Source organism: Mauremys reevesii, linkage group 5, assembly GCF_016161935.1.
Source record: "Mauremys reevesii isolate NIE-2019 linkage group 5, ASM1616193v1, whole genome shotgun sequence".
Taxonomy (NCBI): domain Eukaryota; kingdom Metazoa; phylum Chordata; order Testudines; family Geoemydidae; genus Mauremys; species Mauremys reevesii.
Window position 1 is genome coordinate 136,640,912 of NC_052627.1, and position 26,175 is coordinate 136,667,086.

Sequence of the window (26,175 nt, forward strand, 5' to 3'; positions counted from 1 at the left end):
AGGACACAGCTGTCCAGCAGGGGGGAGCACAGTGCTGCCGATCTCGACCACCCGGCTCTTTACAGGGGGGATTCTCCCTGGCCCCGGGTCCAGCCCGAGGGGGCCGGGAGGCAGTTCCAGGGCTTAGCCTGTTTCCCCACTGACCTCTCGCTCTGCCGAGGAGCAGTTCCCAAAGCCCTTGGCCCTGAGACCAAGGCAGGACGTCGGATCCTCCCACGCTCGTGCTGACCCTCCAGTGGCTGGGCTGTCCCCGAACCCGCTGGCCTGGGCTCAGCCCCAAACCCTGGGCCGCAGGGATGCCCCTGCCCGAGGGCCCTGGCTGATCCCAAAGCTCAGCCCCAGACTCAGCCCTGAGCCTGAGCTCCCCAGATTTGTCCCCGAACCCAGCCCCAGCACGATGACTGTGACCCCCAGGTCCCCAGCCAAGGTCTGGACACCTGGCTCTGGGTTTGACCCAAACCTCTAGTCCAGGGCACCCTCAGAGCCTTGCTGCATGGGGCTGCAAGGGGCCCAGCTGGTGAGACACCCTCCCAGCAGCCTGTGCTGCTGAGGCTGTCCCCAGCCCTCCGCCCCGGGACCTGCTGCCTGAGGCAAGGCCCTGCACGGAGCTGGGAGGCCTGCGCCGTCCCCACCAGCCCCCGGTCGGACTCACCCCCATGGCTGCGAAGACGATGGCGAAGTTGTCTTCATGATAGTCCATCACATCCTTGGACTTTTTCACCAGGCCGGCCTGTCTACAGATCTGTGCGGCGATCTGCCGGGGGGAGAGACGCAGGGCTCAGACCCAGAGACGGGCACCTCAGCCCGGCCTCAGAGCCCGATGCCCAGGCCGCCAGCTCACTTGGGCTCTGGATCCGGCCCATCTCAGATCCGGGGGCCAAACTGCATGCTGGCGTAACTCCACGGAAGCCAGCCGCATTACGCCAGCGAAGAATTTGGCTGACGGAGACTGAAGCTTGGTCAAACCACAGCAAATACAGAGCCGGGGGAGCATGGAAACTGCCTCTGGGAGTATTTGAGGGAGGTAACAGAAGAGGGCTGAGTCACAGGATGTTGCTAAGGAAAGGAAAATGGAGGCTGAATCCTAATCTCCTCCATAAGGTGCCACAGGATTCTTTGCTGCTTCCCAAGCACTGCCGTTCTCCAGCATCGTGGACACCACTGTCCTGCCTGTCACTCAGGTGCAGAACCGGGCGCCCCCTTTGGCTCGGCCATCTTTCTAGGTCCCCACCTCCAGCTACGTCTCACCCTTGCTGATTCTGCCTGTGCCGTGTCTCTATGATACGGCCGTTCCCGTCCCTCCGCACAGCCAGAACTCCCATCGCCGGGCGTCTTTTGATTGCTGCAGCAGCCTTCTCTCTGGCCTGGACAACGGCAGCCTGACCCCGCTCAGCTCCACGCAGAGGATGGTGGCAAAGGTGGTTTTCCTAGCCTGGCACTGTGACCACGTCACCCCTGTCTTTGCCTCCCTCCACTGCCTCCCCCTTCTCTAGCATCCAACACCAGCTGCTTGTTTTCACAGTCAGGGCCCCACCTGGCCAATCCCCACCTTTCCTACCACCTCTCGCTCACTACTGAGATGTCGAAGCTCATCTCCAAACGGCTCCTGATGTCTGTCACCAGCACCCACTTGTTACATTTTCAGACAAGCCCCTTGGTGCGTCCTCCCCTGCTGCCCCACGTGCTGGGGAGCAGTTCCTCGTAAACAGCCCCGAGCCTCCTCCCCCTCCCCCCCACCCCGAAACGCTCCTTTGCAGCAATACGTACAAAAAACGGGACCCCGGCCTTCCTGCTGGCTAATACTGCCTCTGAGGTAGCACAAGAAGCAATGGGCTTAAACTGAAGCAAGGGAGGTTTAGGTTGGACATTAGAAAAATCTTCCTGTCAGGGTGGTTAAGCACTGGAATAAATTGCCATGGGAGGTTGTGGAATCTCGGTCACTGAAGGTTTTTAAAAACAAGTTAGACAAACCCCTGTCAGGGATGGTCTAGATAATACTTAGTCCTGCCATGAGTGCAGGGGACTGGATTAGAAGACATCTCGAGGTCCCTTCCAGTCCTGTGATTCTATGATTGTTTCCTTGTACGCCACCATCTCTCTGTATCCATCTGTTGTCTCTTGTCTTACACTGTGAGCTCTTCAGGGCAGGGACTAACATTTTCTTCTGTGTTTGTCCAGCACCTGGCGCAGCGAGGGCCTGGCGCGGTGAGGCCCTGACCCATGACTAGGGTTTGCAGGCAGTACAAATAATAAATAACATCAATAATAATAATTATCCACAGGCCTGTGGGGGGTCATGTGTCTGCCTGCCTCTGTGCCTGATCCACAGAGGGGACGAGTCTGCGGCAGCCCCAGCTCTGAAGCCTGGCTTTCTGCTCAACTCGAACTTCCAGCTGGGAAGGGCCTGTCTTCAATCCCTAGCATGAGCCGAGCTAGTGGCCTTCATGCTGCCATTCCCTAGTGAGATCTAGTAGGCTGCAGAAGAGGGATAGATGGTTGGGCTGTTGAAACCGATGCTGGACGAAGCCTGGAGAATGGACTTCGGGAGGAGCCTGCCTTGGCCTCTATAAGAGTATAGTTCCATGGCCTGTCCCATCTCTTGCGGCCTGCATTTAAACAGCTGGTACCAAAAAGGCAGGAGCTCCAGATAGAAACACAAGCTGAAAAGCTTGGGGAGCCAGTGACGCAGGAGGGGAGAGCCCTGCTCAGACCTGGCTGTGCTGTTCCCAACACGCCAGGTGCTGTACAGTTTTGTTGCTATTAGGTGTATTACAGAGGGAGGGCGCTCCCCACCAAGCCGGCCCACCTGACCTGCACTCACTGCCCTTGTCCAGGCCAGGGCTCAGGGGGCTGCTTTCCCATCAGACAGCCGGCAGCTTCGCCGATGCCCTGCACCGGATTGATAATACTTGTTCTGCTAATGGGGTGGGACCTTGTTGGGAACTGGGTGGTGTGTGAGGGGAAGGTGGGGGGCAGTGATGGAGGATGGAGGGTGGGGGGAAGGCAGAGGGAAGTGATGGAGGATGCGGGGCAGAGGGCAGTTATGGCGGGTGGGGAAGGACCTATAACTCGCTCCCTGTAATGAGAGTTCATGCTCTAACCTGATCCTTCCTGTAAGTACCTACCATGGGCATCTGCTCCACTAACTCTGCCTTTCAATCTGCTTCAGAATCATGGTAGGACCAGTTGGAGGCCTGGCTTTAAAACAGGGACCCAGGCCTGCCAGCGCCCCCCGATCCCCAAAAAAGAGGGGCTGAGGCGGAGGCTATTTCCCTGCCCTCCTTTATCGGCCGGCTCTGCTCCTGGATCCCTCCCCACCTCTGGCTTGTGCTGCCGCAGCATCCATTGCACTGGGCCCTGACTTTATTATATTAACTTTCGTCTGTCACTCCCGATCTGTCAGGCCGGGTTTTCCATCCGATTGCATCACTGTCTCGCTCTGGCTGGCGTGTGCGGCTGCTGTCAGAGGAGGAAGTTGGTTGATTACCTCTTGGGCCGCGGATCTCCGGTTCGTTGCCAAAGCAGCAGCACCAGTTGCATTTATAGATCAACCTGATATTTCGAGTTCATCAAAGTTCACGACCGAGTGGTTCTGATCGGGGCTGATGCAGCTTGGCATTTCAGCACAAACTCCACTTGACGTTTCTAGCGCAGCCCGGCTTCGGCTCTCACTGGCTTTGATGGCCTTGCTGGGCTCAGCGCACAGAGCTCAGGAGACTCTGCCCTTCCAAACCCAGGTCTGGTTTTTAGAGATTGGCCGATGAGTGTGGGCACTGGTGCCGGAGGTGCAGAGACATACAAACAAAAACAACATCTTTCATCTTCCATGTGGAATCTCATAGATCCCAAGGCCAGAAGGGACCATCGTGATCATCTAGTCTGGCCTCCTGCCTAGCCCAGGCCAGAGACCGGCCCCACAGTAATCCCTAGAGCCGAGCTTTTAGACAAACTGCCAGTCTTGATTTAAAATTTGCCAGCGACGGATAGTCCACCACAACACCTGGTACATTGTTCCAATGGTTAATTACTCTCCTGTTCAAAATGCACGCCTTATTGCCCGTCTGAATGTGTCTAGCTTCAGCTTCCAGCTGCTGGATCGTGTCAGACCTTTGTCTGCTAGACTGAAGAGACAATTATCAAATATTTGTTCCCCATGTAGGTATTTATAGACTGTGATCACTCCACCTTTAACCTTCTCTTTGTTCCACTAAATAGACTGAGCTCCTTGGGCCCATCACTACAAGGCAGTTTTCTGATCCTTTCATCATTCTCGCAGCTCTTCTCTGAACCCTTCTCCAATTTATCCACATCCTTCTTGAACTGTGGGCACCAGACCGGGACACAGGATTGCAGCCGTGGTTACACTAGTGCCAAATACAGAGGTCAAATAACCTCTTTTACTCAAGATTCCCATTTATGCATCCCAGGATCACATTAGCCCCTTTGGCCTCAGCATCACACTGGGAGCTCCTGTTCAGCTGATTATCCACCACAATCCCCAAATCTTGTTCCAAGTCACTGCTTCCCAGGATAGAGTCCCCCATCATGTAAGTATAGACTAAATTATTTGTTCCTAGAGGTATATATTTGTAGGAACCAGGGGTCACCCAATGAAATGAACAGGCAACAGGTTTAAAACGAACATAAGGACGTACATCTTCACACGATGTAGTCACCCTGCGGAACTCCTTGCCAGGGGATGTTGTAACGGCCAAAGCTATAACTGGGCTCAAAAAAGAATTAGATAAATTCCTGGAGGATAGGTCCAGCAATGGCTATTAGTCAAGATTGTCTGAGGTGCAACCCTATGCTCTGGCTGTCCCTAACTTCTGGCTGCCAGAAGCTGGGAGTGGACAACAGGGGATGGATCACTCACTAATTGCCTTGTTCCGTTCATTCTCTCTGAAGCATTTGGCATTGATCACTGTCTGAAGCCTGGATACTGGGCTAGCTGGATCATTGGTCTTACCCAATATGGCCATTCTTCTGCATGCAGCTGTATTAAAATGCATATCATTTACCTGTGCCCAGTTTACCAAACAATCAAAATTGCTCTGTATTACTCACTGATCTCTCGTCTTCATTATTTCCCACTACCCCAATTTTTGTGTCATCTGCAAACTTTACCAGTGATGATTTTATGTTTTCTTCTCGTTGATAAAAATGTTTAAAATGGTGTAGCCTAGATGACTGTGGGACCTCACTAGAAACACACCTGCTTGATGATGATTTCCCCGTTACAGTTATATTTTGAGACCTCTCCGTTAGCTGGCTTTTAATCCATTTCACAAGCGCCATGTTCGTTTTATATCATTCTAGCTTTTTTAATCAGAATGTTGTGTGGTACCAAGTCACGTGCCTTACAGAAGTCTAAGTGCATAATGTGAGAACTGTTACCTTTAACAACCAAACTTGTAATATAATCAAATACAGATATCAAGTTAGTTTGATAGGATCTATTTCCCATAAACCCATGTTGATTGACATTCATTATATTACTCTCTTTTAATTTTTTATTGAGTCCCATATCAGCTACTCCATTATTTTGCCTAGGATTGATGTCAGGCTGATAGGCCTAGAATTATCTGGGTCATCCTGTTTACCCTGTTAAAATGTTGGCACCACATTAGCTTTTGAAAGTTCTCCACTGTTCCAAAACTTATTGAAAATGAACATTAATGGTCCAGTGATCTCCTCATCCAGCTCTTTTAAAACTCTTGGATGTAAATTATCCTGACCTTCTGATTTAAAAGTGTCTGACTTTAGTAGCTGCTGTGTAACAGCCTCCTGATATACCAGTGGAATGGAAAGAGAGTTATCATCATCATATAATGAGATCACATCATCTGTTTTTCCAAATGCAGAACAGAAATATTTTGAACATGTCTGCCTTTTCTGCATTATTATTGATAATTCTACTTTTTACATGTGTTTTTTTTGTCCCTAATATACTTTAAAAACTCCTTCTTGTTGTTCTTAACTCTGCTGGCCATAGATTTCTCTATGCCTCCCTTATCAATTTTCTGTACGTCCTAGCTTCTGACTGATAGATTGTTGTCAACTTCCCCTTTCTTCCATTTGTTATACATTATTATCACCTCAAGGTGTTTCATAAAAGTAGGTGTGGTAGCATTAACCCCATTTTACAGTTCTGGAAACTGAGGCACAGAGCAGGGAAGTGGCTTGCCCACAGAGTAGGGCACTGAATCCAAAATTCCTGATGTATCTTGCTTACATAGGCCTTCCCTTAGGAAAACACTGTGCTTTTACAGCTGGTCAAACTGTCCATTGCAGAGATTAGTCACTCAGTACTGAGCCCGAAACTGTTTGGGGAATAATTCCTGCAAACACACCTGTTCTTCCTAAAGACTTGCTGAACCGTTCGGACCACAGGCCTTCAGCCAGTGCAACGCTTACAAAATGTTTGCTCCGAGCTTTCACTGTTTCTTACTTGTGGTGTGTGGAGGCCCAGCTGGGTCACATGGTGTGCTCTGTTCCCTGATTGAATGGAGCTTGGCTGTTCTCAGTGATAGCAGATGACAGAACAAGGAGTAATGATCTCAAGTTGCAGTGGGGGAGGTTTAGGTTGGATATTAGGAAACACCATTTCACTAGGAGGGTGGTGAAGCACTGGAATGGGTTCCCTAGGGAGGTGGTGGGATCTCCTTCCTTAGAGGTTTTTAAGGCCCAGCTTGACAAAGCCCTGGCTGGGATGATTTAGTTGGGTTTGGTCCTGCTTTGAGCAGGGGGTGGGACTAGATACCTCCTGAGGTCCCTTCCAACCCTGATATCCTATGATTCTAGGAGAGACAAGGGTGGAAGGAGAAGCCACTTGCTGGATGTCACCCAGCAGGTTGGAGCTGGGCCTAGAACAGAGGTCTCCTGAGTGCCAGGCCAGCACTTTGCCTGCAGAACCGGCTGCAGAGCAGCAATGTGAATGGATGGATTGTAGATGGTGTCATGGCGACAGCCTGGGCGTGCAACCAGGTGCCACACAGGGCAGGCAGCACACAAGGCAGAGCCAGGGCAGGCTTCTCACACACACACGGCTCTGCCCGGGGTCTCAGCTCTGACTCAGAAGGACCTTCTCTAAGGTCTTGTTCACTCTTCAGGGCCCACCCAGTTTTTGGTACCCCTGTTGAGGCTGCCAGCCGGCGGTAGGGGGGGATTCAGTGGTGCTGGGGGGTTCTTGGGCTGGCCTGCTGGCAAAGGAGGCTTTGAGGTGCATCTCACAGCCAGCCAATGAAGGACAGCTGTTGGGAAGGGTGAACTGGGCCAGCTAGGAACAGGGGGTTCAAACTGTGGCCACCATTACCAATCCCCCGGGCCAGCCACCCCTCTCTGCAAGAAACGTCCATGGTTACCAGGGGCCCGGTGGTCCCAGCACTTGCAATGCCACGAGAACCCAACATCCAGCACATCTGATGTTAGCATAAAGTAGCGACAGGTCCGCCCTCGCCCTACGTGTCCTGGCCGCCCCTGCTGCAGAAGGGGACAGGGAGGGATGTGCAGAAAGACGAGGTCCTACCTCGTTGTGAGGAAGTCCGGCAGCAGAGAAGATGGGGATCTTCTGCCCCCTGGCGATGCTGTTCATGACGTCGATGGGCGAGATGCCAGTCTGGATCATCTCCTCAGGGTATATGCGACCATGCGGGTTGATAGGCTGACCTGAAGCAAGAAGGCAGGAAGGGGTTATTGCATGGGACACTCATGGACCTGATTTGTTATTGTAGGGTCACTTAAGAGACCTGGATGGTTTTGTGGGGATAGGGAAATGAACTGTTAGATATGAAAAAATACAAAAACCTCACATAGAGGGGGAAAATAGTCCAAAGAGAGAGAGAGAGAAGGACCCAGAAAGATGAGTGTCGTTCTGGGTCTGCTGACCTGGACAATGGCCCCTTAAAATCTGTAGGGCAGGGATTGCATGAGGGTGATCAGGTGACTGAGCAGTCCCGTCAGGTGTGCAGGAATCCAGGTCCCTGGGGGCAGCCTGTGTGTTATTACACAGGCATCACTTAGACGCCCATGTGTGTAAATGTGCCCCCTGGAGGCTGACATTACTCCCCCTCAGATACACCCATGTAAATGTAACCATGGCAGGAAGGACATAGTTTCAGATCTCCCCAGCGGCTGGGCCATATAGAGGTTATGAGTCTGCTACTGCCTCTGAACTAACAGACTGGGCCCTTTAGATCAAGCAGTGAGGTTTGTGCTTTTAGACGCAGGTTCAGTCCCCAGAGATGACCCACACAGTGGTGTCATTTCAACCGGGGGCCCATCGGGGGCTGTTCCACGGTGGGTTATGCTAGTGAAGTCAGTGGGAGCTGCAAGCACATAGCTGAAGGTAGTAAAGAGCCGGCTGTTGTTAGAGGGACATTGGCCAAGTCGTGTAGACCTCACTCAGCTTCAGGGAGGGAGGTTGTGCCTGAATAAAAGCTACATAAGGGCTTCTGGCTCTAACACCACCTCAGATTACTCCTGCTGAATGTAACTGAGAAACCTAACATACTGTTACATTGAAATGTGCCAATGGTCGCTATCAGATGAGTCTATGGCCTGGGCTACACCAGGAAATTAGGTGGGTATAACTACACTTAGAGGTGTGAGAAATCCACACCCTAGAGTGACGCAGTTACACCGACCTAGCCCCTGTTGTAGACAGCGTTAGGTCGACGGGAGAATTCTCCTGCAGACTTAGCTACCGTCTCTCAGGGCAGTGGAGCACCTACGCCAGCGGGAGGACCTCGCCCATTGGCGTAGGTAGCGGCTTCCCTGAAGGGCTGCATCAGTGCAGCTGCAGCATTTCAGTGTAGACAAGCCCTTAGATCCAAAGACAATCACATACCTTGTTAAAGCCAGTGGTGCCAGGCTCTCGGCCTGACTCAACAGACGGAACAATCAAGCCCCTTTACGTAGTAAAAACAGCTGCAACCATGCAAGGCAACAGGCCGCATGGCAGCACAGAGCTAACCCCGTTAGATTCAATGAGGTTTTGCTGATTGCAAAGGCAGAGGCTGGATATTCATAGAATCATAGGCCTGGAAGGAACCTCGAGTCTTTCTAGTCCAATCCCCTGCACTCAGGGCAGGACTAAGGATTATCTAGAGTCAGACCATCCCTGACAGGTGTTTGTCTAACTTGCTCTTTAAAACCTCCAGTGACTAAGATTCCACAATCTCCCTAGGCTGACTCTTTGATTGACTACTGATTGCGGGTTGTGGGAGGCAGAGGGAGGAGTTGTGAGTGTGATGCAAAGAGGAAACAGAGAGACAAAGCTTCTTGGGCACGGAGCTGGCTGGAAGGGCAGTCAGGGATTTCCGAGCAGGGAACCTGTTCCTGTTTGTTCCCACTGTGCTCTGGGAAGCAGGACTCTGCGTACAGTTTTTGTAAACAAACAGCCCTTCACCAAAGAATATACCCGAGTCCAAGCTTCGATTTCTCATCCTCATCGAAACAGCCCAGCAAGGCCCCGGATGTTGGCTAACCCCCGGGACCAAAGAGGCAACACTATTCTTTGGAGCCTCATCTAACTCACACTGGCCAGGAAGATCTCCCCACTGACCTCAGTTCCCTTCTTACCCTTCACTTGGCTTGGGCAATTAAAACAGCTTGGTCCATTTCATTGGTCCTTCTTGTCAGTCCCTAGACAATTTCACCTGCAGAGTCTCATGCACAAGCCCAGTGCTGCAATGTTTGTATTGCAAACACCAAAGTACAATGGTTACTTGCTCACAAAAATAACTGTTCACACTGGAATTTATTACCTATGAATAAAAAAACCTTGGTAACTTGGTCAAATTCAAGCCCAGCAGCCTCTCGCTAACGTGATCTGAAACCTTTAGTGCTGGCTCACATAGTCCAGGGACTAGGGCCTGGCCCTTGGTAGCCAGGAGATCTGGGTTCTTTGGATCTGCCACTGACTTGCTCTGTAATCTTGGTCGAGTCATGGCCCGTCTCAGTCTCAGTTTCCCCACCTGTAAAATTGGGATCTGCCGGCCCCACTTTGCAAAGTACAAACATAAGAACAGCCAGACTGGGTCAGACCAATGGTCCATCTAGACCAGTATCCTGTCTGCCGACAGTGGCCAATGCCAGGTGCTTCAGAATAGGGTTACCAGATAGCAACTGTGAAAAAACGGGACGGGGGTGGGGGGTAAGAGGCGCCTATATAAGAAAAAGTCCCAAAAAATGGGACAGTCCCTTTAAAAACGGGACAGCTGGTCACCCTATTCAGAAAGAATGCACAAAACAGGGCGGTTATTGAGTGATCTGTCCCCTGTCGTCCAGTCCCAATTTCTGGCAGTCAGAGGTTTAGGGACACCCAGAGCATGGGGTTGCATCCCTGCCCATCTTGTCTAATAGCCATCGATGGACCTATTCTCCTCGGCCTCTCTGCTATGACTGACAGCTAGAGAGCCACTCAGTGTCATCCCACACACAAGAAGACACGGTCCCTGCCCCTCAGATCATGCGCTCAACATCTCTTGCCAACTTAATTTCTTGCATCGGGCTTACCGTTAATATCGAGAAAATCCTCGGCCATAACAGCTGGGCCTTTGTCGATGGGTTTTGCAGAACCGTTAAAAACCCGACCTGCAAAGGGAAATAAACACTACTTAACATTTTCACTATGGACTGGAGGATAACAAAGTCATCACTGACAGCGTTTGCCGACCACACAAAGATTGGGGGAGCGATAAATAACACAGAGGACAGGTCAGTAATACAGACAGAGCCGGACTGCTTGGTAAACTTGCTGCAAGCAAACAACATGTGTCAGGGACACCCCCTCATCCCTCCTGGGCTTTGCACCCTTCACTGAGAACCGCGCCGGTTCCAGCGCTTGTTTCCTAGGCTCAGAAAAGCTGCAGACCCAGCTAGTCCACTTAACGCGGCTCCCGTCCCCAGATGGGACGTGCCCCAGGTCGCACCAGAAGAGCATAGCAGAGTAAGGAATCAAAGCGAGGTTTTCAGAGTCCCTAGCCAGCATCCTAACCACTGAGCCATCCTCCCTCTCCCACAGAGCCTGGGCTCCCCCCAGGGCTGGTTGAAAATGGAAGCCATTTTGCATGCAACACCTGCCCATCCAACAGGCAGCGGTCAGCTGGTTGCTCAATGCCTGACCCACAGCCCATTGAAATCAATGGGGTCTTCCCTCCTACTTCGAAGGGCCCTAATGAGCCAGGTGCTTTGTTTTACTGGATGTTTCCTTCAGCAGCTCACCCCTCCCCTCCCGCCTCTGCTTTTGCTTCGGTGATAAATTAAACAGCTGTGTGTCTAAGACAAATAGAGGCGCAGTGAATACCAAGATTACTGACCTTTCATGGTCAGTGGCTCCCTCTTCCCAGCGCCATCTCAGTATTGATCTTTATCTGCTGTGACAAGGACAATGCTTTCCCCGGCCCTCTTAAAGGGCCGGAAGAGAGTCCTATAGGGTAATCGCCGGCGTACGGGGGAGAAAGGGCTGAAGCGGGGGAGCACTAACGCAGCGCTATCGATTCCCCAGTGCGGCAATGGCTGATAGCAGATCTATAATGGGGCTTCAGTGTGGGAGCACCGGCGGAGCATGCTCAGGAGAAAGGCGCAGAGCGCGAACGTTCACTCGCTCTCTCGGGAGAACACCTGCGCGCTGAGGCCGGTTCGCTGGAGCGCCTCGTTCACCGGTCTAGAACTTAACGAGGGTCGTGGAAGCCCAGGGGAAGGATGGGGAGGGTCACCCAACCTGACCCCTGGCTGGACTCCTCCCTTCACACCAACATGTAACCCCCAGCAAGGCGGTTCTCCCCCCTCTAATCCAGGTCTCCCTCCCCACCCTTGAACCTCTTAAGTCAAGCTGCTCCCACCACCGTCTTCACCGTCTGGGAGGCTGCCCTGCGGGGGGGGGGGCTCCCCCTGAAGACGCAGGCTAAGCTTTCCCTGCCTTAGCCACAGCTCCTTGGGTAGCTGGCTCTGGGGAGTGTGCACCACGTCGCTTCCTTTGCGGTGTGCGCCCAAGGGGACAGTACAGGCCGTGGCCATGGCTCAGTCTACACAGAGCCCTTCCTTGCCTAGATTCCACAGTCTACACGGACCCCCCTGCCTTTGTATCCCTCCTCTGGCCCTTCTCCCATTCTCCTCTCTCCTTCCTGGACTCTCAGGACGAGCGAGGCACTGACCTTGGCCCGGATCCTGGACTCTGCTGAGGCTGCACTGCTGTGGCAGCGCAAAGCCACTGGAAAGTTGGATCATCCAGTTCCCTGAGGACTTCCCCTCCGTATGGGAATCTCTGGGTGGTCAACGGCCAGTGCAGTGGCTGCTACACTGTTTCCCCTCCTGTGTTGCCCCCAGAGAATATGGGTGAGTGGCTTGGAGAAAGGGGGGACAAAGGGAGTTTCAGTGCAGCACTGTAACGACCTGGGATTTACGTATGATTCCCCTGATCAGTACGTCCCAGCAGAGCAGATTAGGGCTGAACCGGGTTTGTGCGGACCGCCTGGAGAGGTACGCTGCCTGGACAGACTTCGCACACTTTGCAGCACTCGCAGGGACGCCATCAGGATAAAAATAGTGGCCTACGTTTTCAAAAGGGGCTTAGGGTTTTGGGTGTCCAGCTCCGTGTGCCTCAAAGAGGCCTGATTAGCAGCAAGGGCCACGCGCCCGTCCTCTGGAAATCAGGCCCCTTTAAGGTGTCTCAACTTGGGCACCACCCAACAATCGAAGTCGCTTTGAAAATGGAGGCCAAAACCCAGTAGTAAAAGGCCCTTTCCTGGGTTACTACTAACAAGCCGAGTTATTAACACAGAGAGACGTTTGGACAAATCACATTCACCTTTCAGCACGGAGGCTGCTTAGCTGCTTTTTATCCTTCACCCCCGGTGAGCAATGAAACCCAGACCGGTCACTTTCACTTCCTCATTTCCAGGTCTTAGCCCAAGGCTGTTGCAGGGGAAGGTTTGCATTTTTTAAAGGAAACCCTCGCTCATTGAAAATGGTCTAGATAATCCTTAGCCCTGCCACGACGAGTGCAGGGGACTGGACTAGATGACCTCTCGAGGTCCCTTCCCGTCCTACGATTCTGGGATTCTCTGAAAACCCTTGCAGCTCAGGCGATACGGGCTGGTGTTTATGGAACAGAATTAATGCAACTGTTTCAAATGAAAGAAACACCTGGCCAGTCATCATTAGTAACACTGCGGTTAGCACCGAGAGGCACTAAGTGGAGCTCAGGGGCCCACTGTGCCAGGCGCTGTACACGCAGAGGTGGATGAAGATTTATTGGGGCCCTGGGCACAAACAACATTTGGGCCAACCACACTCCCCTCGCCACGGAGCCCCGTCCCCTCTTCTTTTCCTAGGGTTGCCAACTTTCTAATTGCCCAAAACCGAATAGCCCTGCCCCACCCCTGCCCCACCCCTTCACTGAGGCCCCATCTCTTCTCTGAGTCCTCACCCCCACTTGCTCCATCCTCTCTCCCTCTGTCGCTTGCTCTCCCCCACCCTCCCTCACTTTCTCTGGGCTGGGGCAGGAGATTGGGGTGTGTGAAGGGGTGAGGGCTCTGGCTGGGGGTGCAAGCTCTGGGGTGGGGCTGGGGATAAGGGGTTCAGGGTGTGGGTGAGGGCTCTGGCTGGGGGTGCGAGCTCTGGGGTGGGGCTCGCTGGGGATAAGGGGTTCAGGGTGTGGGAGAGGGCTCCGGGTTGGGGCAGGGCGTTAGGGTGTGTGGGGGGGTATGGGCTCTGGGCTGGGGGTGTGGACTTTGGGTGGGGCCAGAAATGAGGGGTTCAGGGTGTGGGAGAGGGCTCCGGGCTGGGGCAGAGGGTTGGGGTGTGGGAGGGGGTGAGGGGGTGAGGGCTCTGGTTTGAAGTGTGGACTCTGGAGTGGGGCAGGAGATGAGAGTTTGGGGTTAGGGAGGGGGCTCTGGGCTGGGCCAAGGGGTTGGGGTGTGGGAGAGGGCTTGGGGGGCGGGGCCCCAGTGGCACTTACCGCTGCTCCCAGGAAGTGGCCGCCAGGTCCCTGCAGCCCCTGGACACATGGGCGGCCAGGGAGGCTCCATGCGCTGCCCTTGCGCCCACAGGCACCGCCCCCGCAGCTCCCATTTGTCACAGTTCCCAGCCAATGGGGGCTGCAGAGCCGGCCCTCAGGGCAGGGGCAGCGCACGGAGTCTCCCTGGCCACCCATGCACCTAGGGGCCACAACTACCTGGTGGCCACTTCCGGGAGCCGTGTGGAGCTAGGGCAGGCCAACCAGAGTCACCCAGGTCCCTTTTTTACCAGGTGTTCTGGTCGAAAACCGGATGCCTGGCAACCCTACGTCTTCCCCCTGAGGGCCCACCCCCTGGCCAGGCTGGAAGCTGGAGCTGGGCTGTGGTAAGAGCTTCCCAGGGAGCCTGGGCTGCTGTGGGAAGCCCCAGACCTTCCACCTGCTGTGGGTGGCACCCAGGGGGCAGGGGCATGGGTGGGGGCTGCTCTTGGGCACCCTGCTCGCCGCCTGGCTCTGGCTTCTGGCCTGGTCACAGGGCAGGGCCTCGAGGGGAAAAGAAGGAGCAGGGGGCGGGGCCACCGTTCTAGCACCAGTGGCCCCGCCCCTTCTACACAGGTTCCAGCACTCCTGTGAGGAACCCTAAATTGACCGGGGCCCCAGGCACGGGCCCCATGTGTTAATCGGCCACTGTGTCCATACCATAGGGGCTGGAACTGGGGGGCCTGCCACACCCTCTGGTCTCCATTATATACCACGTTTACAGTTTGGTTCAGTGGCTCTCAGCACCCCCACTATACAAATTGTTCCATACACCTGCTATGAGACAGTCTCTGCTCTGAAGAGTTGACATCTAGACAAGAAAAGAGAGGCTTATTATACCCACTTTACAGATGGGGAGCTGAGGCACAGAAAAATGTTACCAGAGGTCACCCAGGCAGTCTGTGACAAACTGGGAACTCGAATTCACAGCTCCTGAGTCCCAGCCCAGTGCATTAACACAAGCCCAAAGGGGGCCTGGACTAGTCCTAGGGGTAGTCATGAAATCTGCATAATAACCACAAGGCCTAATCTGCCCAGAATGCCCATTCTAGGCTCGAAGGCATCACTGTTTTAGTCTGACCTCCTGCACAGCACAGGCCAGAGAACTAATTCCTGTCTGAACCAGAGCAGAGCATTTAGAAAAAACATCTGACCCGGATTTAAAAATTGACAGTGATGGAGAATCCACCACAACCCTTGGGAAGTTGAGCCAGCAGTTAATTAACTTCAATGTGAAATCTCTGCACCTTATATCCAGTCTGAATTTCTCTAGCTTCAATTCCAGCCGTTGGATCGTGTCAGACCTTTCTCTGCTAGACTGAAGAGCCCACTTGTGAATTCCGTTCCCCCTGTAGGTACTCATGTGATCAAGTCACCCCTTCACCGTCTCTTTGTTAAACTAAATAGACCGAGCTCCTTGAGTCTGTCGCTATAAAGCAGGTTTTCTAGTCCTTTAATCATTCTTGTGGGTCTTCTCTGAGCCTTCCCCAATTTATCCACATTGTTCTTGAATTGTGGGCACCAGAGCTGGACACGGGATTCCAGCATGGGTCGCACCAGCGCCAAATACAGAGGTAAAATAACCTCCCCGCTCCTACTCAATAATCCTGTTTATGCACCCAAGGTTTGCATTAGCTCTTTTGGCCACAAGGTTGCACTGGGTGCTCATGTTCATTAGCCAACATGATCCCAAGTCTATTTCAGAGTCACTGCTGGCCGGGATAGATTCCCCCAGCCTGGAAGCACGGCCCACCAAGCGCTAGAAAACGAACGGAAGGGAATGCACCTGCATAAGGAGTTGGAGTGACTTAATAGCTCCCTGCCTCCCATCTCTATAGTCTGTGGATCGGGCCCTAAATAAGGTGAAACCAACCTTTCCTCACGGCACTGTGGGAGTTCAGCTCCCAGCCAGAACCCTGAAGAGCAGAATAATCAGACAAAAAACAAAATCAAATTGTCGGGGAGATCGAAGTGATTTCTGGACCCTTGCAAACAGCCCAGGTTGGGTTTGGGGCCACTTCTCGTTGTGTCTCAATGTGCTCTGCGGACCTTGCCCTGCCTGGCTTCCTATGGGGCAGCCCCAATGTGGATGGTTCTGGCCTGTGTCATGCCAATTGGGCCAGTGGGCTGCTAAAGGGATCCCCAAGACGCTGGTGTCGGCTGGCGGCCTAGCCATGAACATGCCCCAGCAGGCCTCAGTGCACTCCAGGGGAAGGCTTTGCCCATCAGGCTAGGAAGGCGCTGGCCTGGGGTGGCCACTGCACACTGGGCTTGGATGACTTTGGCGTCAGCTCTTGAGCCTGCGAGTCCCTAAGTGGTGTGCAGCAGGGGCCAGGTGTGGGCATATGTTAGGTTAAGCATGGAACAGTAGGAAGCCTCCTGCACTCCTGTTCCCGTCTTCACAAGGGACAAGTCAGGGGTGGAGAATGGGGGTGTCGGATCCCCACCATGCTAAGGGGACACTTGGCTGCACATTCCAGTGTCACAGCAAGGCAGGGTCACGTTCCCCCACCTCCTGTGCTCCAAAGCTCTGCATCTGGGCCGGGCACGATTAACTTTTTAGCATCTCACTCTTCCCCCCTTCTTCCCACCTCACCAAAACCAAACCAAACCATACTAGGTGGGTAGCAGACACGCCCTGGAATGTGGCACTTATCCCAGTGCTGCCTCGGTGGGCAGGGAGAGGGGAGACAGACGGTCTCCTAAAGTGTTCCAGCGAGATGCGAACAGACCCCTTAAGGAACCATCCACTGTCCAGCGATCATGTTATCCTGAGTTCCTACACTGACACCTGCCCCCGCACGATGCATTGCCCTTTACCATTGCCCTTTGCATACAGGGCGGTGGCCAGTTTTCCTACTGCAAGTCGACAGGAGAGTAAGATTGCATAAGACACTCTAGCAAATACTTTACTGATGTCCAGACAATGACACGTCACATCTACCGAGTTCCCATCCCCCACTGATTTTGTCCCTGGGATTGGGTCTGCCCAGATCTGTTCTTACAACTCCCCAATGCTGTTTCACTGCTCATGACTCCATCGTTAGCTTCCAGACGGTTACAGAATTGTTTTCCCCTTCATGTTGATTTTATTCCATTACTAAGGATCAAAGTTAGATTTGCTGGTCTGAAATTGCTCAGGTTCCTCTCTTGTGGTAGCCAGTTTCATGCCATGGAAAGGTGTCACATTGGCAGAAGTTCTCTGGTTAGCCACAGATGTACATGCCCTTGCTCTGATCGAGCTGGTGTGTAGCACAGGCAGCGGCTCAGGGACACCCTCTCCAAGATCCTAGGTACCCAGTCAGGCAGCTAGCCCGAGGCACTGCCCTTGCGTCTCTGGCCACACTTCTAAGTTAGTACGCTAGCTCAAGCTGGGAATCACCTCTCTCAGCTGCAGCGTAGATGTCTCCAAAGAGGCCTGTGGCCTAGGGGATAGAGAACTGCAGTGGGAGTCAGGTAACCTTGGGCAAATTCCCCTTCCTGTACCTCTGTTTCCTTCCCTTTATTTCTATCACAAGCTCTTTGGGGCAGAAGCTGTCTCTTACTATGTTTATATACAGCACCTTGCACAATGGGGCCCTGGTCTCACCTAGGTTCACTGCTACTGGTTCATTCACAGGAAACAGTTTTCAGAGTGAGCTGGAGCCCAGGAAAGCTCATGCTGAAATAAATTTGTTAGTCTCTAAGGTGCCACAAGTCCTCCTGTTCTATTCACCGGAAAGGAGTTCAGGTTCTACACTTACTGCATCCTCGGTCACTCCTCTGAGACAAAGGGGCCAATTAGTTCCAACAAGGATGGTGCTATTTTATATTTTTTTAAGATGCAGCCACCTGTCATCCAGTAGGAACTAGACTGAGACCCAACAAACTCATTTGAGTTAAGAGACAGACCAATCATGAGATGGGAACTACCTTTAACTCGCCTCCAGCCCAAGACCAGATTTGAACTAGTGACCCGGAAACAAGAGATCCTGGAGTCCGCCACCAATCCACTAAACCCTCCTGCCCTTTGCAGTCCTCAAACAATTTTACTGCCTTGACTTCCCACTTTGCTGTTATTATTATTGCTGATTTCAATCCTTCCCTTTGCCTACTAGAGGGCTGTGTGTTCCGGGTGCCTCCAGCCCTGATCTATTTGCTGGAGACCGGCCGGAAGCAATGCTGGGGAGTATCAGATTGCACTCTGCAGCTGGGCTGAACCAAACCCCAGGATCCAAACACTCCCAAACTTTGGTGGTTTAGAATCTGAATTTGAATAGGGATTTCTTAGCTGGTCCCTCTCTCTCTAATGGCACCAGACACCCCCTGAACGTGGGATCAGATCCCAGATCCCAGCCCGTCACCTTGGGCCCATGTGTGGCATCAGCAGAAACCTGTTGGCAGCATTAATTCATCCTTGGGGTTTTTTGCCTTCCGCTTTCCCCTACCAGCCTTTATAGACAGTGTGACCTTCCCCACTTCTCCTCCCCCCTCCCTTCTCTGTTTCCATTACTGCTTCTTTTACCCTCTGCTTGCGGGGCTGGTCCTGAATAGAGACACACTGGCTGCTTCTGGCGCCTTTGGAATTTGGCTTTTCAGACTCACTGAGGAGTTCTATCAAAAGTCACCCAGCAGCTTTTCAGCAGAGGTCAGGAAGCATTTCCAACAGCTCTAGCAGAACCGGACCAGCCTTTCAATCCATTTCCCAAAGCACCTGCCACTAGGGTGACCAGAGAGCAAGGGTGAAAAATCGGGACACTTTTTTTTGGGATGGGAGCATAGTTGCATATATAAGACCAAGCCCCTAATATTGGGATGGTCCCAAACATATCGGGATGTCTGGTCACCCTACCTGCAGCCCCTATCTCAGGGCAGGTGAAACAAGGGTAAATATTGTGCAAAGGAAAGTGAATCTCTATGCAGACAAATCACAAGTTGCAAATGTAAAATCAGCAGCAGGCTACAGGCTCTGGCAGCCCCTTGTTGCAGGCGCAGTAACTTGTTGCTGTTTATTTTTTCCACTGAGATCCATGTATTGAGATAAATTCGTTCTCAGCTGCTCTTATGGACCTACCTAGCATGTCCTCGGAAACAGGTGTCCGGAGGATGTCCCCGGTAAACTCGCAGGATGTCTTCTTGGCATCGATCCCCGATGTTCCTTCAAACACCTGCACAGACCCGGGGACAGGAATCGAATTAGTGGCAATTAGTGGGGATTAACGGCAAATGGCTGGAGAGGGCCAGGCGAGTTCAAATGAACTGAGGGGAAGGGAATCTAGAAGATAATGTTATGTGATCTGCACTGTTTAAAAAGATGCACCAGAGAGAGGGGTGGGGGAGACTGGGAAGGAAGGAAGGAAAGAAGCTTTGGTATTAAGAAAACTCCTCTTTTAGGACCTGATCGAAAAGCCTGTCAACGGTAGTTTTTCCATTGACTTCAATGGGCTTTGGCTCAAACCTTTACTCCACAGTGTAACTGGACCCCGTATGCATGTGTCTCAGCATGCCCCCTCTCTAGCCTGGCGTAGAGCTGCACAACTCCCAGTTTATGGCCTTAATGCAGCAGCAGCGCATGGATCTGGGGAACTGGTGCTCACCTGGCTACCCCTCCATTTAAACCTACAATCTCCCTCATGTCTTACGGCATAAAACCTCCAGGCTGCTGGACCACCCCAGGGAGATTTCTGTCCCTTTCCTGTACCCTCACGGACCTGGCTGGCCTGGAGAATGATGGGGCCGTCGAACAGGGATGACTCTGTAAAGCTGGCACGTAATCAGTACTGCAGTCGATTTTAAGTCATGGCTGGATCTGGGCCTGGTGATCTTGGCCAACAGTGGGGATTGAAGTGGGGCCCCCCCAAGCTAAATACACAACCCTCTATGACATGAGCGAAAGAACCCGTCCCTCCAGCTGCACTCCTGGAACAGATTCATCTCCTCTGTGGATCAGGTGCAGAGGTGGACAGGTCGCACACACTGACCCGTGAGTCACTGTTCCAGAAGGAGCCCGAGCCGTAGCTACTGGTGTAGCTGATACCAGTGGAGCTGGTTTGATTTACACCAGCTCAGGACCTGCCCCCTAAATGTAACTATGTAGATTCAAAAGCAGGTCACCCGTCCATCCCTGCTCAGCAGCCCTGCCTTCACAAAGCGACAGGGTAGTGCTCTGCTTCTTCGCCTCTGGGCACAGAGCTCTGTGCTGGGCACGAAGCGCACGGTGGTCCTTTGCTTTCTAGCTGCTGCTAGAATTCTTACATCTCCCAAGCTAAGCAGGGTAGGACCGGGTCAGCACTTGGATGAGAGACCTTGTGGCAAAAGTCCAGGTGCTGCAGGAAGTGGAGTTTATGTCTCAATGGGTGGCGCTCTTGAGCCAAGGCAGAACTGGAGCATGGCACCACCTTTCAGATTTGACTTTGCAGGGGGAAAGAGAGCTCAGGCCCATGCAAGCTGTGAAAGTCCTCAGCCAGGGATCTGTTGGTTGTGTGTGTGTGTGCGTGAACAAGCTGTGTCTTCAGTACAACACAAACCGAACCCCTAGCAATCAGACAGGAAGCCAGCCCCTGTTGTGGTTTGAGACACAGGAAATGGAAGCAGGCATCAGAATATCCTGCTCCCCTCTGCATTTAAATGTGCAGTGCCCCGGTCACCAGGGGGGTCTGAATCCTCAGCGCTCGCTGCAGTACAGACCTCTGCCATGTGAACAAATGAAGAAACATCAGCTGAGTAGTCGACCAGCCGCTGTGGGAGAAAGTGGCACATGTGTTGCTCGCATATAACGAGCTGTATTTCCTGGGTCTCAAGAGTTATCATCAGACCAGCTATCCTGCTGGGAAGTTCAGTAGCATATATGGCACACAAGCCCAGATTCTGCAACGAACTCGGCATGGGTGGAGGGATTCTCTTGAGCAGAGCCAACTTCAGGGTCAGGGCAATATTTATATATCACGCACATATGTAAGCAGAGTCAGGATGAGATCTACCCTGACATCTGGTGGTACATTATGAGGAGTGGGCAAAGGAATTTTAGGAATGTGCATTTGCATTGGAAAACCCACTCCACTTAGCATAACACACAGCAGCATGGGATGGTTATTTTCACACTGTGGAATCCCCAATTTCTTTGTTATTGGGGCAGGAAGGAAAAAAAGGGGCTGTTACCTTAATTATGTGAATGAGGAACTATGAGACTGCTTTATGACAAAAATGACTCAACCTACATTAAATAGTACTTGCTAGCCAAGGGACATGGGTTCCAAAACCCAGTGAAGAGAGAGAGGGTGGGGACTGGTGTGTGTACCTGATGGTATGGGCCCCTTTTGAGGGCCTGGAACACCAATTGCACTTCCTCCTCTCTCCACTGTTAAAGAGCAGAGCTAATTTTGAATCCTTTAGGAGTCTATCTAGAGGTTGCTGACCTGAATTCACATTGGGCCATGTAGCACTGGGGCTCTCCTACTACATGTTGAAATCACTAAGAGCTGAAGTCACTAAAAGAACTAAGTTTACTGAGCGGAAATCACTGAGTGCTGTGTTAAGTAGTAGGAGAGCCTGAAGATCTATCACCAAGCAGCTGGCAGAGTGGAGCAGTTTGCAGCACGTTGGAGCAGCCCATGGAACAGTGAGCAGTGTGGAGCGGTTTGCGGGGATGGCTGACGTGGTTCACGGGTCTGCTGAAGGAGCGGCACAGCTGGTGGTGTGGAGCCAGTCCTGGTGAAGGCTGCAGCAGAACTCCACGGAGAAGCGGGGCAGTCGGCCCTGGCCCACGTAAGGTGTCCCTTAGCACCCTGTGTGTGCGACCCCTCCCCCCATTTCCACCTGGGGGGGGGGAGGGAACTCTGCAGATAAACTTTTGAACTCTGGGGTGGCACTGACCAGAGACTGAGACTTTTGGGTTGTTGGACTTTGGGGTGATTGGACTTAAGACCCTAAGGACAGTGCCAAATGTACTTGGAGGGGGGTTTTGCTTCTGGTTTGTTCCTCCTTTATTAAAAGGATTTTGCTACACTCAGACTTCGTGCTTGCGCTTGGGGAAGTATTGCCTCCTGGAGGCGCCCGGGGTGGTAGGTAATTGTCCCAGGTCACTGGGTGGGGGCTCGAGCCGGTTTTGCATTGTGTTATTGAAACGGAACCCCTGGATACTGAACCCGGCCCTTGTTGCTGCCAACTCAGAGGGGCAGAAGGGTTACATTTTTGGGGGCTCGTCCGGGATCCCTGGGTCAGTACCCCTCGCAAGCACCTGTTGAGTGTTCCACTGTATTGGGAAACAATTGTCTTTATATTTTGAGGGAATTACTGTTTGTATAATGGCTAATATGTCGGGTTTGTTGGGCCCCAGTCCTGCAGCTTCTAGCTCAGGGACGGCAGCTTCAGCCAATGATTGGGCACAAGCACTGGGGCATATATTGGAAAAGATTGTGTTGGCCTATGCTACGTCAAACTCTTGTCGTAAGTTAAGGTTATTTGCTGGGGAAGAGGAGTTTGAACCCTGGTTGGAGCATACCACTGAAATGCTGCGGGAGTGGGCTGATGTAGAAAAGCGAAGGTGTCTAATAGAGAGCCTTAGTGGCCCAGCATTAGATGTACTTCGCACCCTGAAGCTCATTGACCCTGAGGTCAGTGTGAAGGACTGCCTGGAGGCCCTTGATAATACCTTTGGGAGCGTAGAGAGCCCTGAAGACAGTTACTGTAAATTCCTTGATTCCCGACAGGAAAGGGGTGAGAAAATTTCAGCCTATATACAGAGGCTGGAGAGACTGCTTCAAAGAGCTGTTATGAGGGGAGCAGTGACTGCTGAGCAGATGGATCAGACCAGACTGGCTCAAGTTGTAAGAGGGACTCAGTATCAGAACCCGATTCTACTTCATCTCCGACTAAGAGAACGGCAGGATCATCCCCCCAGTTACTCCCAGCTGATAAAGGAGCTCAGGAAGAGGAAGAAAGGCAGGCTGCCAGCGAGTGTTGGGAAGCCCAAACATTGGAACCAGCCAGCACAACGCCACTGCAAATGGCCAGTGTACTGATGGTAAGCACCACAGAGGAACTTGCCCAACAAATGCAGGTCCTGACGGAACGGATAGCTGAGCTGCAAAGCACCATTGACCGAGCTAAGATTTCCAGGAATAAGGAGCCTCAGACTGTGACAATGGAGAAGTCAATATCTAGAGCCACTATCGCACTCGGCGAAGGGGAAAGGACAATTCTTTTGCTACCGGTGTGGTCAGGATGGGCACAGTGCTGCTAACTGCCATAAGGAAGAGAACCCCTCCTTAGTATATGAAAAGCTGAGGATCAGTTGGGAGAGACCCAGTAGCTGTCAGAAGGTCTGGGAACGGAGACCACCTAGGCCTACAGGATTTGAAGATTCCCCCAGAAGAGACCGTCCAGCTGGGATCCCTGCAGGACTGATAGGGCCTCGAGCAGAGGTCATGGTGAGGATTGAAGGGGCGGAGTGTAAAGCCGTGCTTGACACTGGATCTCAAGTGACTATTATATTTCAGTCATTCTACCAACAGATGCTTAGGCACCTGCCTATACAGCCACTGACTGGCATTGGTCTGTGTGGCCTCAGCATGGATGAATACCCCTATCAAGGGTATGTCATAGTGCACCTTGAATTCCCAGAGGAGGTTGCTGGGGTAAGGGAAGAGGTAGACACAGCTGCCTTAATATGCCCTGACCCTAAAGGGACCTCTGATGTGTCTGTGCTGATAGGGACCAACTCCAGTCTCTTCAAGGTGCTTGCGGATTACTGCAGACGACGGGCTGGGGACCAGTACCTGAGTACCCTGATGATCCATACGCTTTGTGCTGAAGCCTATAGGAAGATTGAGAGTGCTAAAAAGGAGACATCTGAGCTACCAATTGGGGCACTGAAGTACATGGGCACAACCCCCTTAGTAGTACCTGCAAGGACAGAGCAAGAGGTGCTTGTCATGAGTACCAGGCTGAAAGGCAGTAAAGGGGCATTAGCAATGATAGAGCAGCCAGTTGAAGGAGAGCTCCCGGAAGGAGTGCTGGTCCCCAGTGGAGTCATAACCCTACCTGCTGAAGCCCAGGAAAAGGTGACTATACTGATTGCTAATGAAACAAGTCGAGATGTTGTTGTGAAGCAAGGACAAAAGATAGCAGACCTCTTCGAGCCGGAATCAATTGTGAAACCCCAGTGCGAGACTCAAGTTCCAACAATAGACCCAGCAAAGTTTGACTTTGGAGATTCACCATTGTCGGAGGAGTGGAAAGATCGCCTGAGGAGGAAACTTTGTGAAAGGCCCAAGGTGTTCTCACTGCATGAGTGGGATGTGGGATGTGCAAAAGGAGTAGAGCACAACATCAGACTACATGACTCCCGACCTTTCAGAGAGAGATCTAGGAGGCTTGCTCTCTCCGAGATGGAAGATGTGCGACAACATCTTCAAGAGCTGGCTGCAAATGGCATCATTACAGAGTCCCGCAGCTCATACGCCTCACCCATTGTGGTGGTCCGTAAAAAGAATGGGAAAATCCGGATGTGTATTGACTACCGCACCCTAAACCGCCGTACTGTGGTTGACCAGTACACAATGCCTCGAGTCCAAGATGCTTTAGACTGTTTGCTGGGAAGCCAGTGGTTCTCTGTGTTGGATCTTCGGAGTGGATACTACCAGATCCCTCTGGGTGAAGAAGATAAGGAAAAGACAGCCTTCATCTGCCCATTAGGGTTTTATCAGTTCGAACGCATGCCCCAGGGGATTTCTGGAGCACCTGCCACATTTCAGCGTCTTATGGAGAAAGTTGTGGGAGACATGAATTTACTGCAAGTGTTAGTTTATTTGGATGACTTGATTGTGTTTGGAAGAACCTTGGAAGAGCATGAAGAAAGACTTCTTAAAGTGCTTGATAGGTTGGAGGATTATGGTTTAAAGCTTTCAATTGACAAATGCCAGTTCTGCAGGACCTCGGTGAAGTATGTGGGCCACATCGTGTCCCAAGAGGGTGTGAGTACTGATCCTGATAAAATAGAAGCACTCACTACATGGCCACGTCCAAGCAACTACAGAGAACTCAAGACTTTCCTTGGGTTTAGTGGCTACTACCGTAGATTTGTAAAAAACTATGCTACAATTGTAAAACCCCTCAATGATCTTACCAGGGGATATCAGTCCAGCAAGAACAAATCTAAGACCAAGAATAAAGGGCCTTCTGTGCACAGACGCTATGGCCCCTTCGAACCCTTTGGGCCACGGTGGAATGAGAGATGTGAAAGGGCTTTTCGAGAAATCATTACTTGCCTAACTCATGCCCCTGTCCTAGTCTTTGCTGACCCAAGCAAGCCATTCATCCTGCATACTGATGCCAGTTTGGAGGGTCTGGGAGCAGTACTGTACCAGGAGGTGGAAGGCACGCGTAAACCTGTAGCCTTTGCCAGCCGAGGACTGTCTGATAGTGAAACACGCTATCCCACTCACAAGCTGGAGTTCTTGGCCTTGAAATGGGCCATCACTGAGAAATTTCGAGACTACTTGTATGGTGCTCAGTTCCAGGTGTGGACAGACAACAACCCACTGACTTATGTATTAACAAGTGCTAAACTGGATGCTACAGGGCAAAGATGGGTGGCCGCTTTGGCTAGCTATGACTTCAGCATTCAATACCGATCAGGGAGAAGCAATGTAGATGCAGATGCATTGTCCAGGCGTCCACAAGCACCAGGAGTTGCTGTGATACCCACGGATGGAGTGAGAGCTATTTGCAGCGTGAGTCGCAGAGAGCCGGAGGCCCATGAGAGCCTTCATGGATGCGTTGCTGAAGCTCTGGGCCTGCCCCCTGAATGCGTGCCTTCTGCTTCGTGAACTATATTGCTTTGGACCAATCTCCCTTGCCCGTGCTCAATGCGGCTGACTGGCAGGAAGCCCAGCTGCAAGATATTGACATTCGTGATACACTACTTGCCAAAAGGGAGGGCGAGGCCCAGCTGCGGTTGTCCCACCTACCCCAGAGGGCAAACTACTATTGAGAGAATGGACCAAGCTAAAACTGATTCAGGGAGTGCTACACCGTGTGACCACAGACCCTCTACAAAGGCAACGAAACCAACTAGTGCTGCCGAAAGAGTACAGAGGCCTGGCCATGAGGGCCCTGCATGATGACTTTGGACATTTAGGGATGGAGAGGACCCTGGAACTTACCCGCAGTAGGTTCTATTGGCCCCGGATGGCTGA

At 52.2% G+C, this 26,175-nt stretch overlaps 1 protein-coding gene across 1 annotated transcript in view; it reads right to left on the bottom strand.

The window, feature by feature from the left end:
- Positions 1-26,175, bottom strand: part of ATP6V1B1 (ATPase H+ transporting V1 subunit B1) — a 94,087-nt gene that overhangs the window by 9,475 nt on the left and 58,437 nt on the right. The window contains exons 4-7 of the mRNA XM_039542652.1: positions 19,053-19,146; positions 10,519-10,596; positions 7,529-7,668; positions 653-754 (exon numbers count right to left, since the gene is read on the bottom strand). Coding sequence (XP_039398586.1) covers positions 653-754; positions 7,529-7,668; positions 10,519-10,596; positions 19,053-19,146 — 414 coding nt within the window. The remainder of the gene's footprint in view (positions 1-652; positions 755-7,528; positions 7,669-10,518; positions 10,597-19,052; positions 19,147-26,175) is intronic.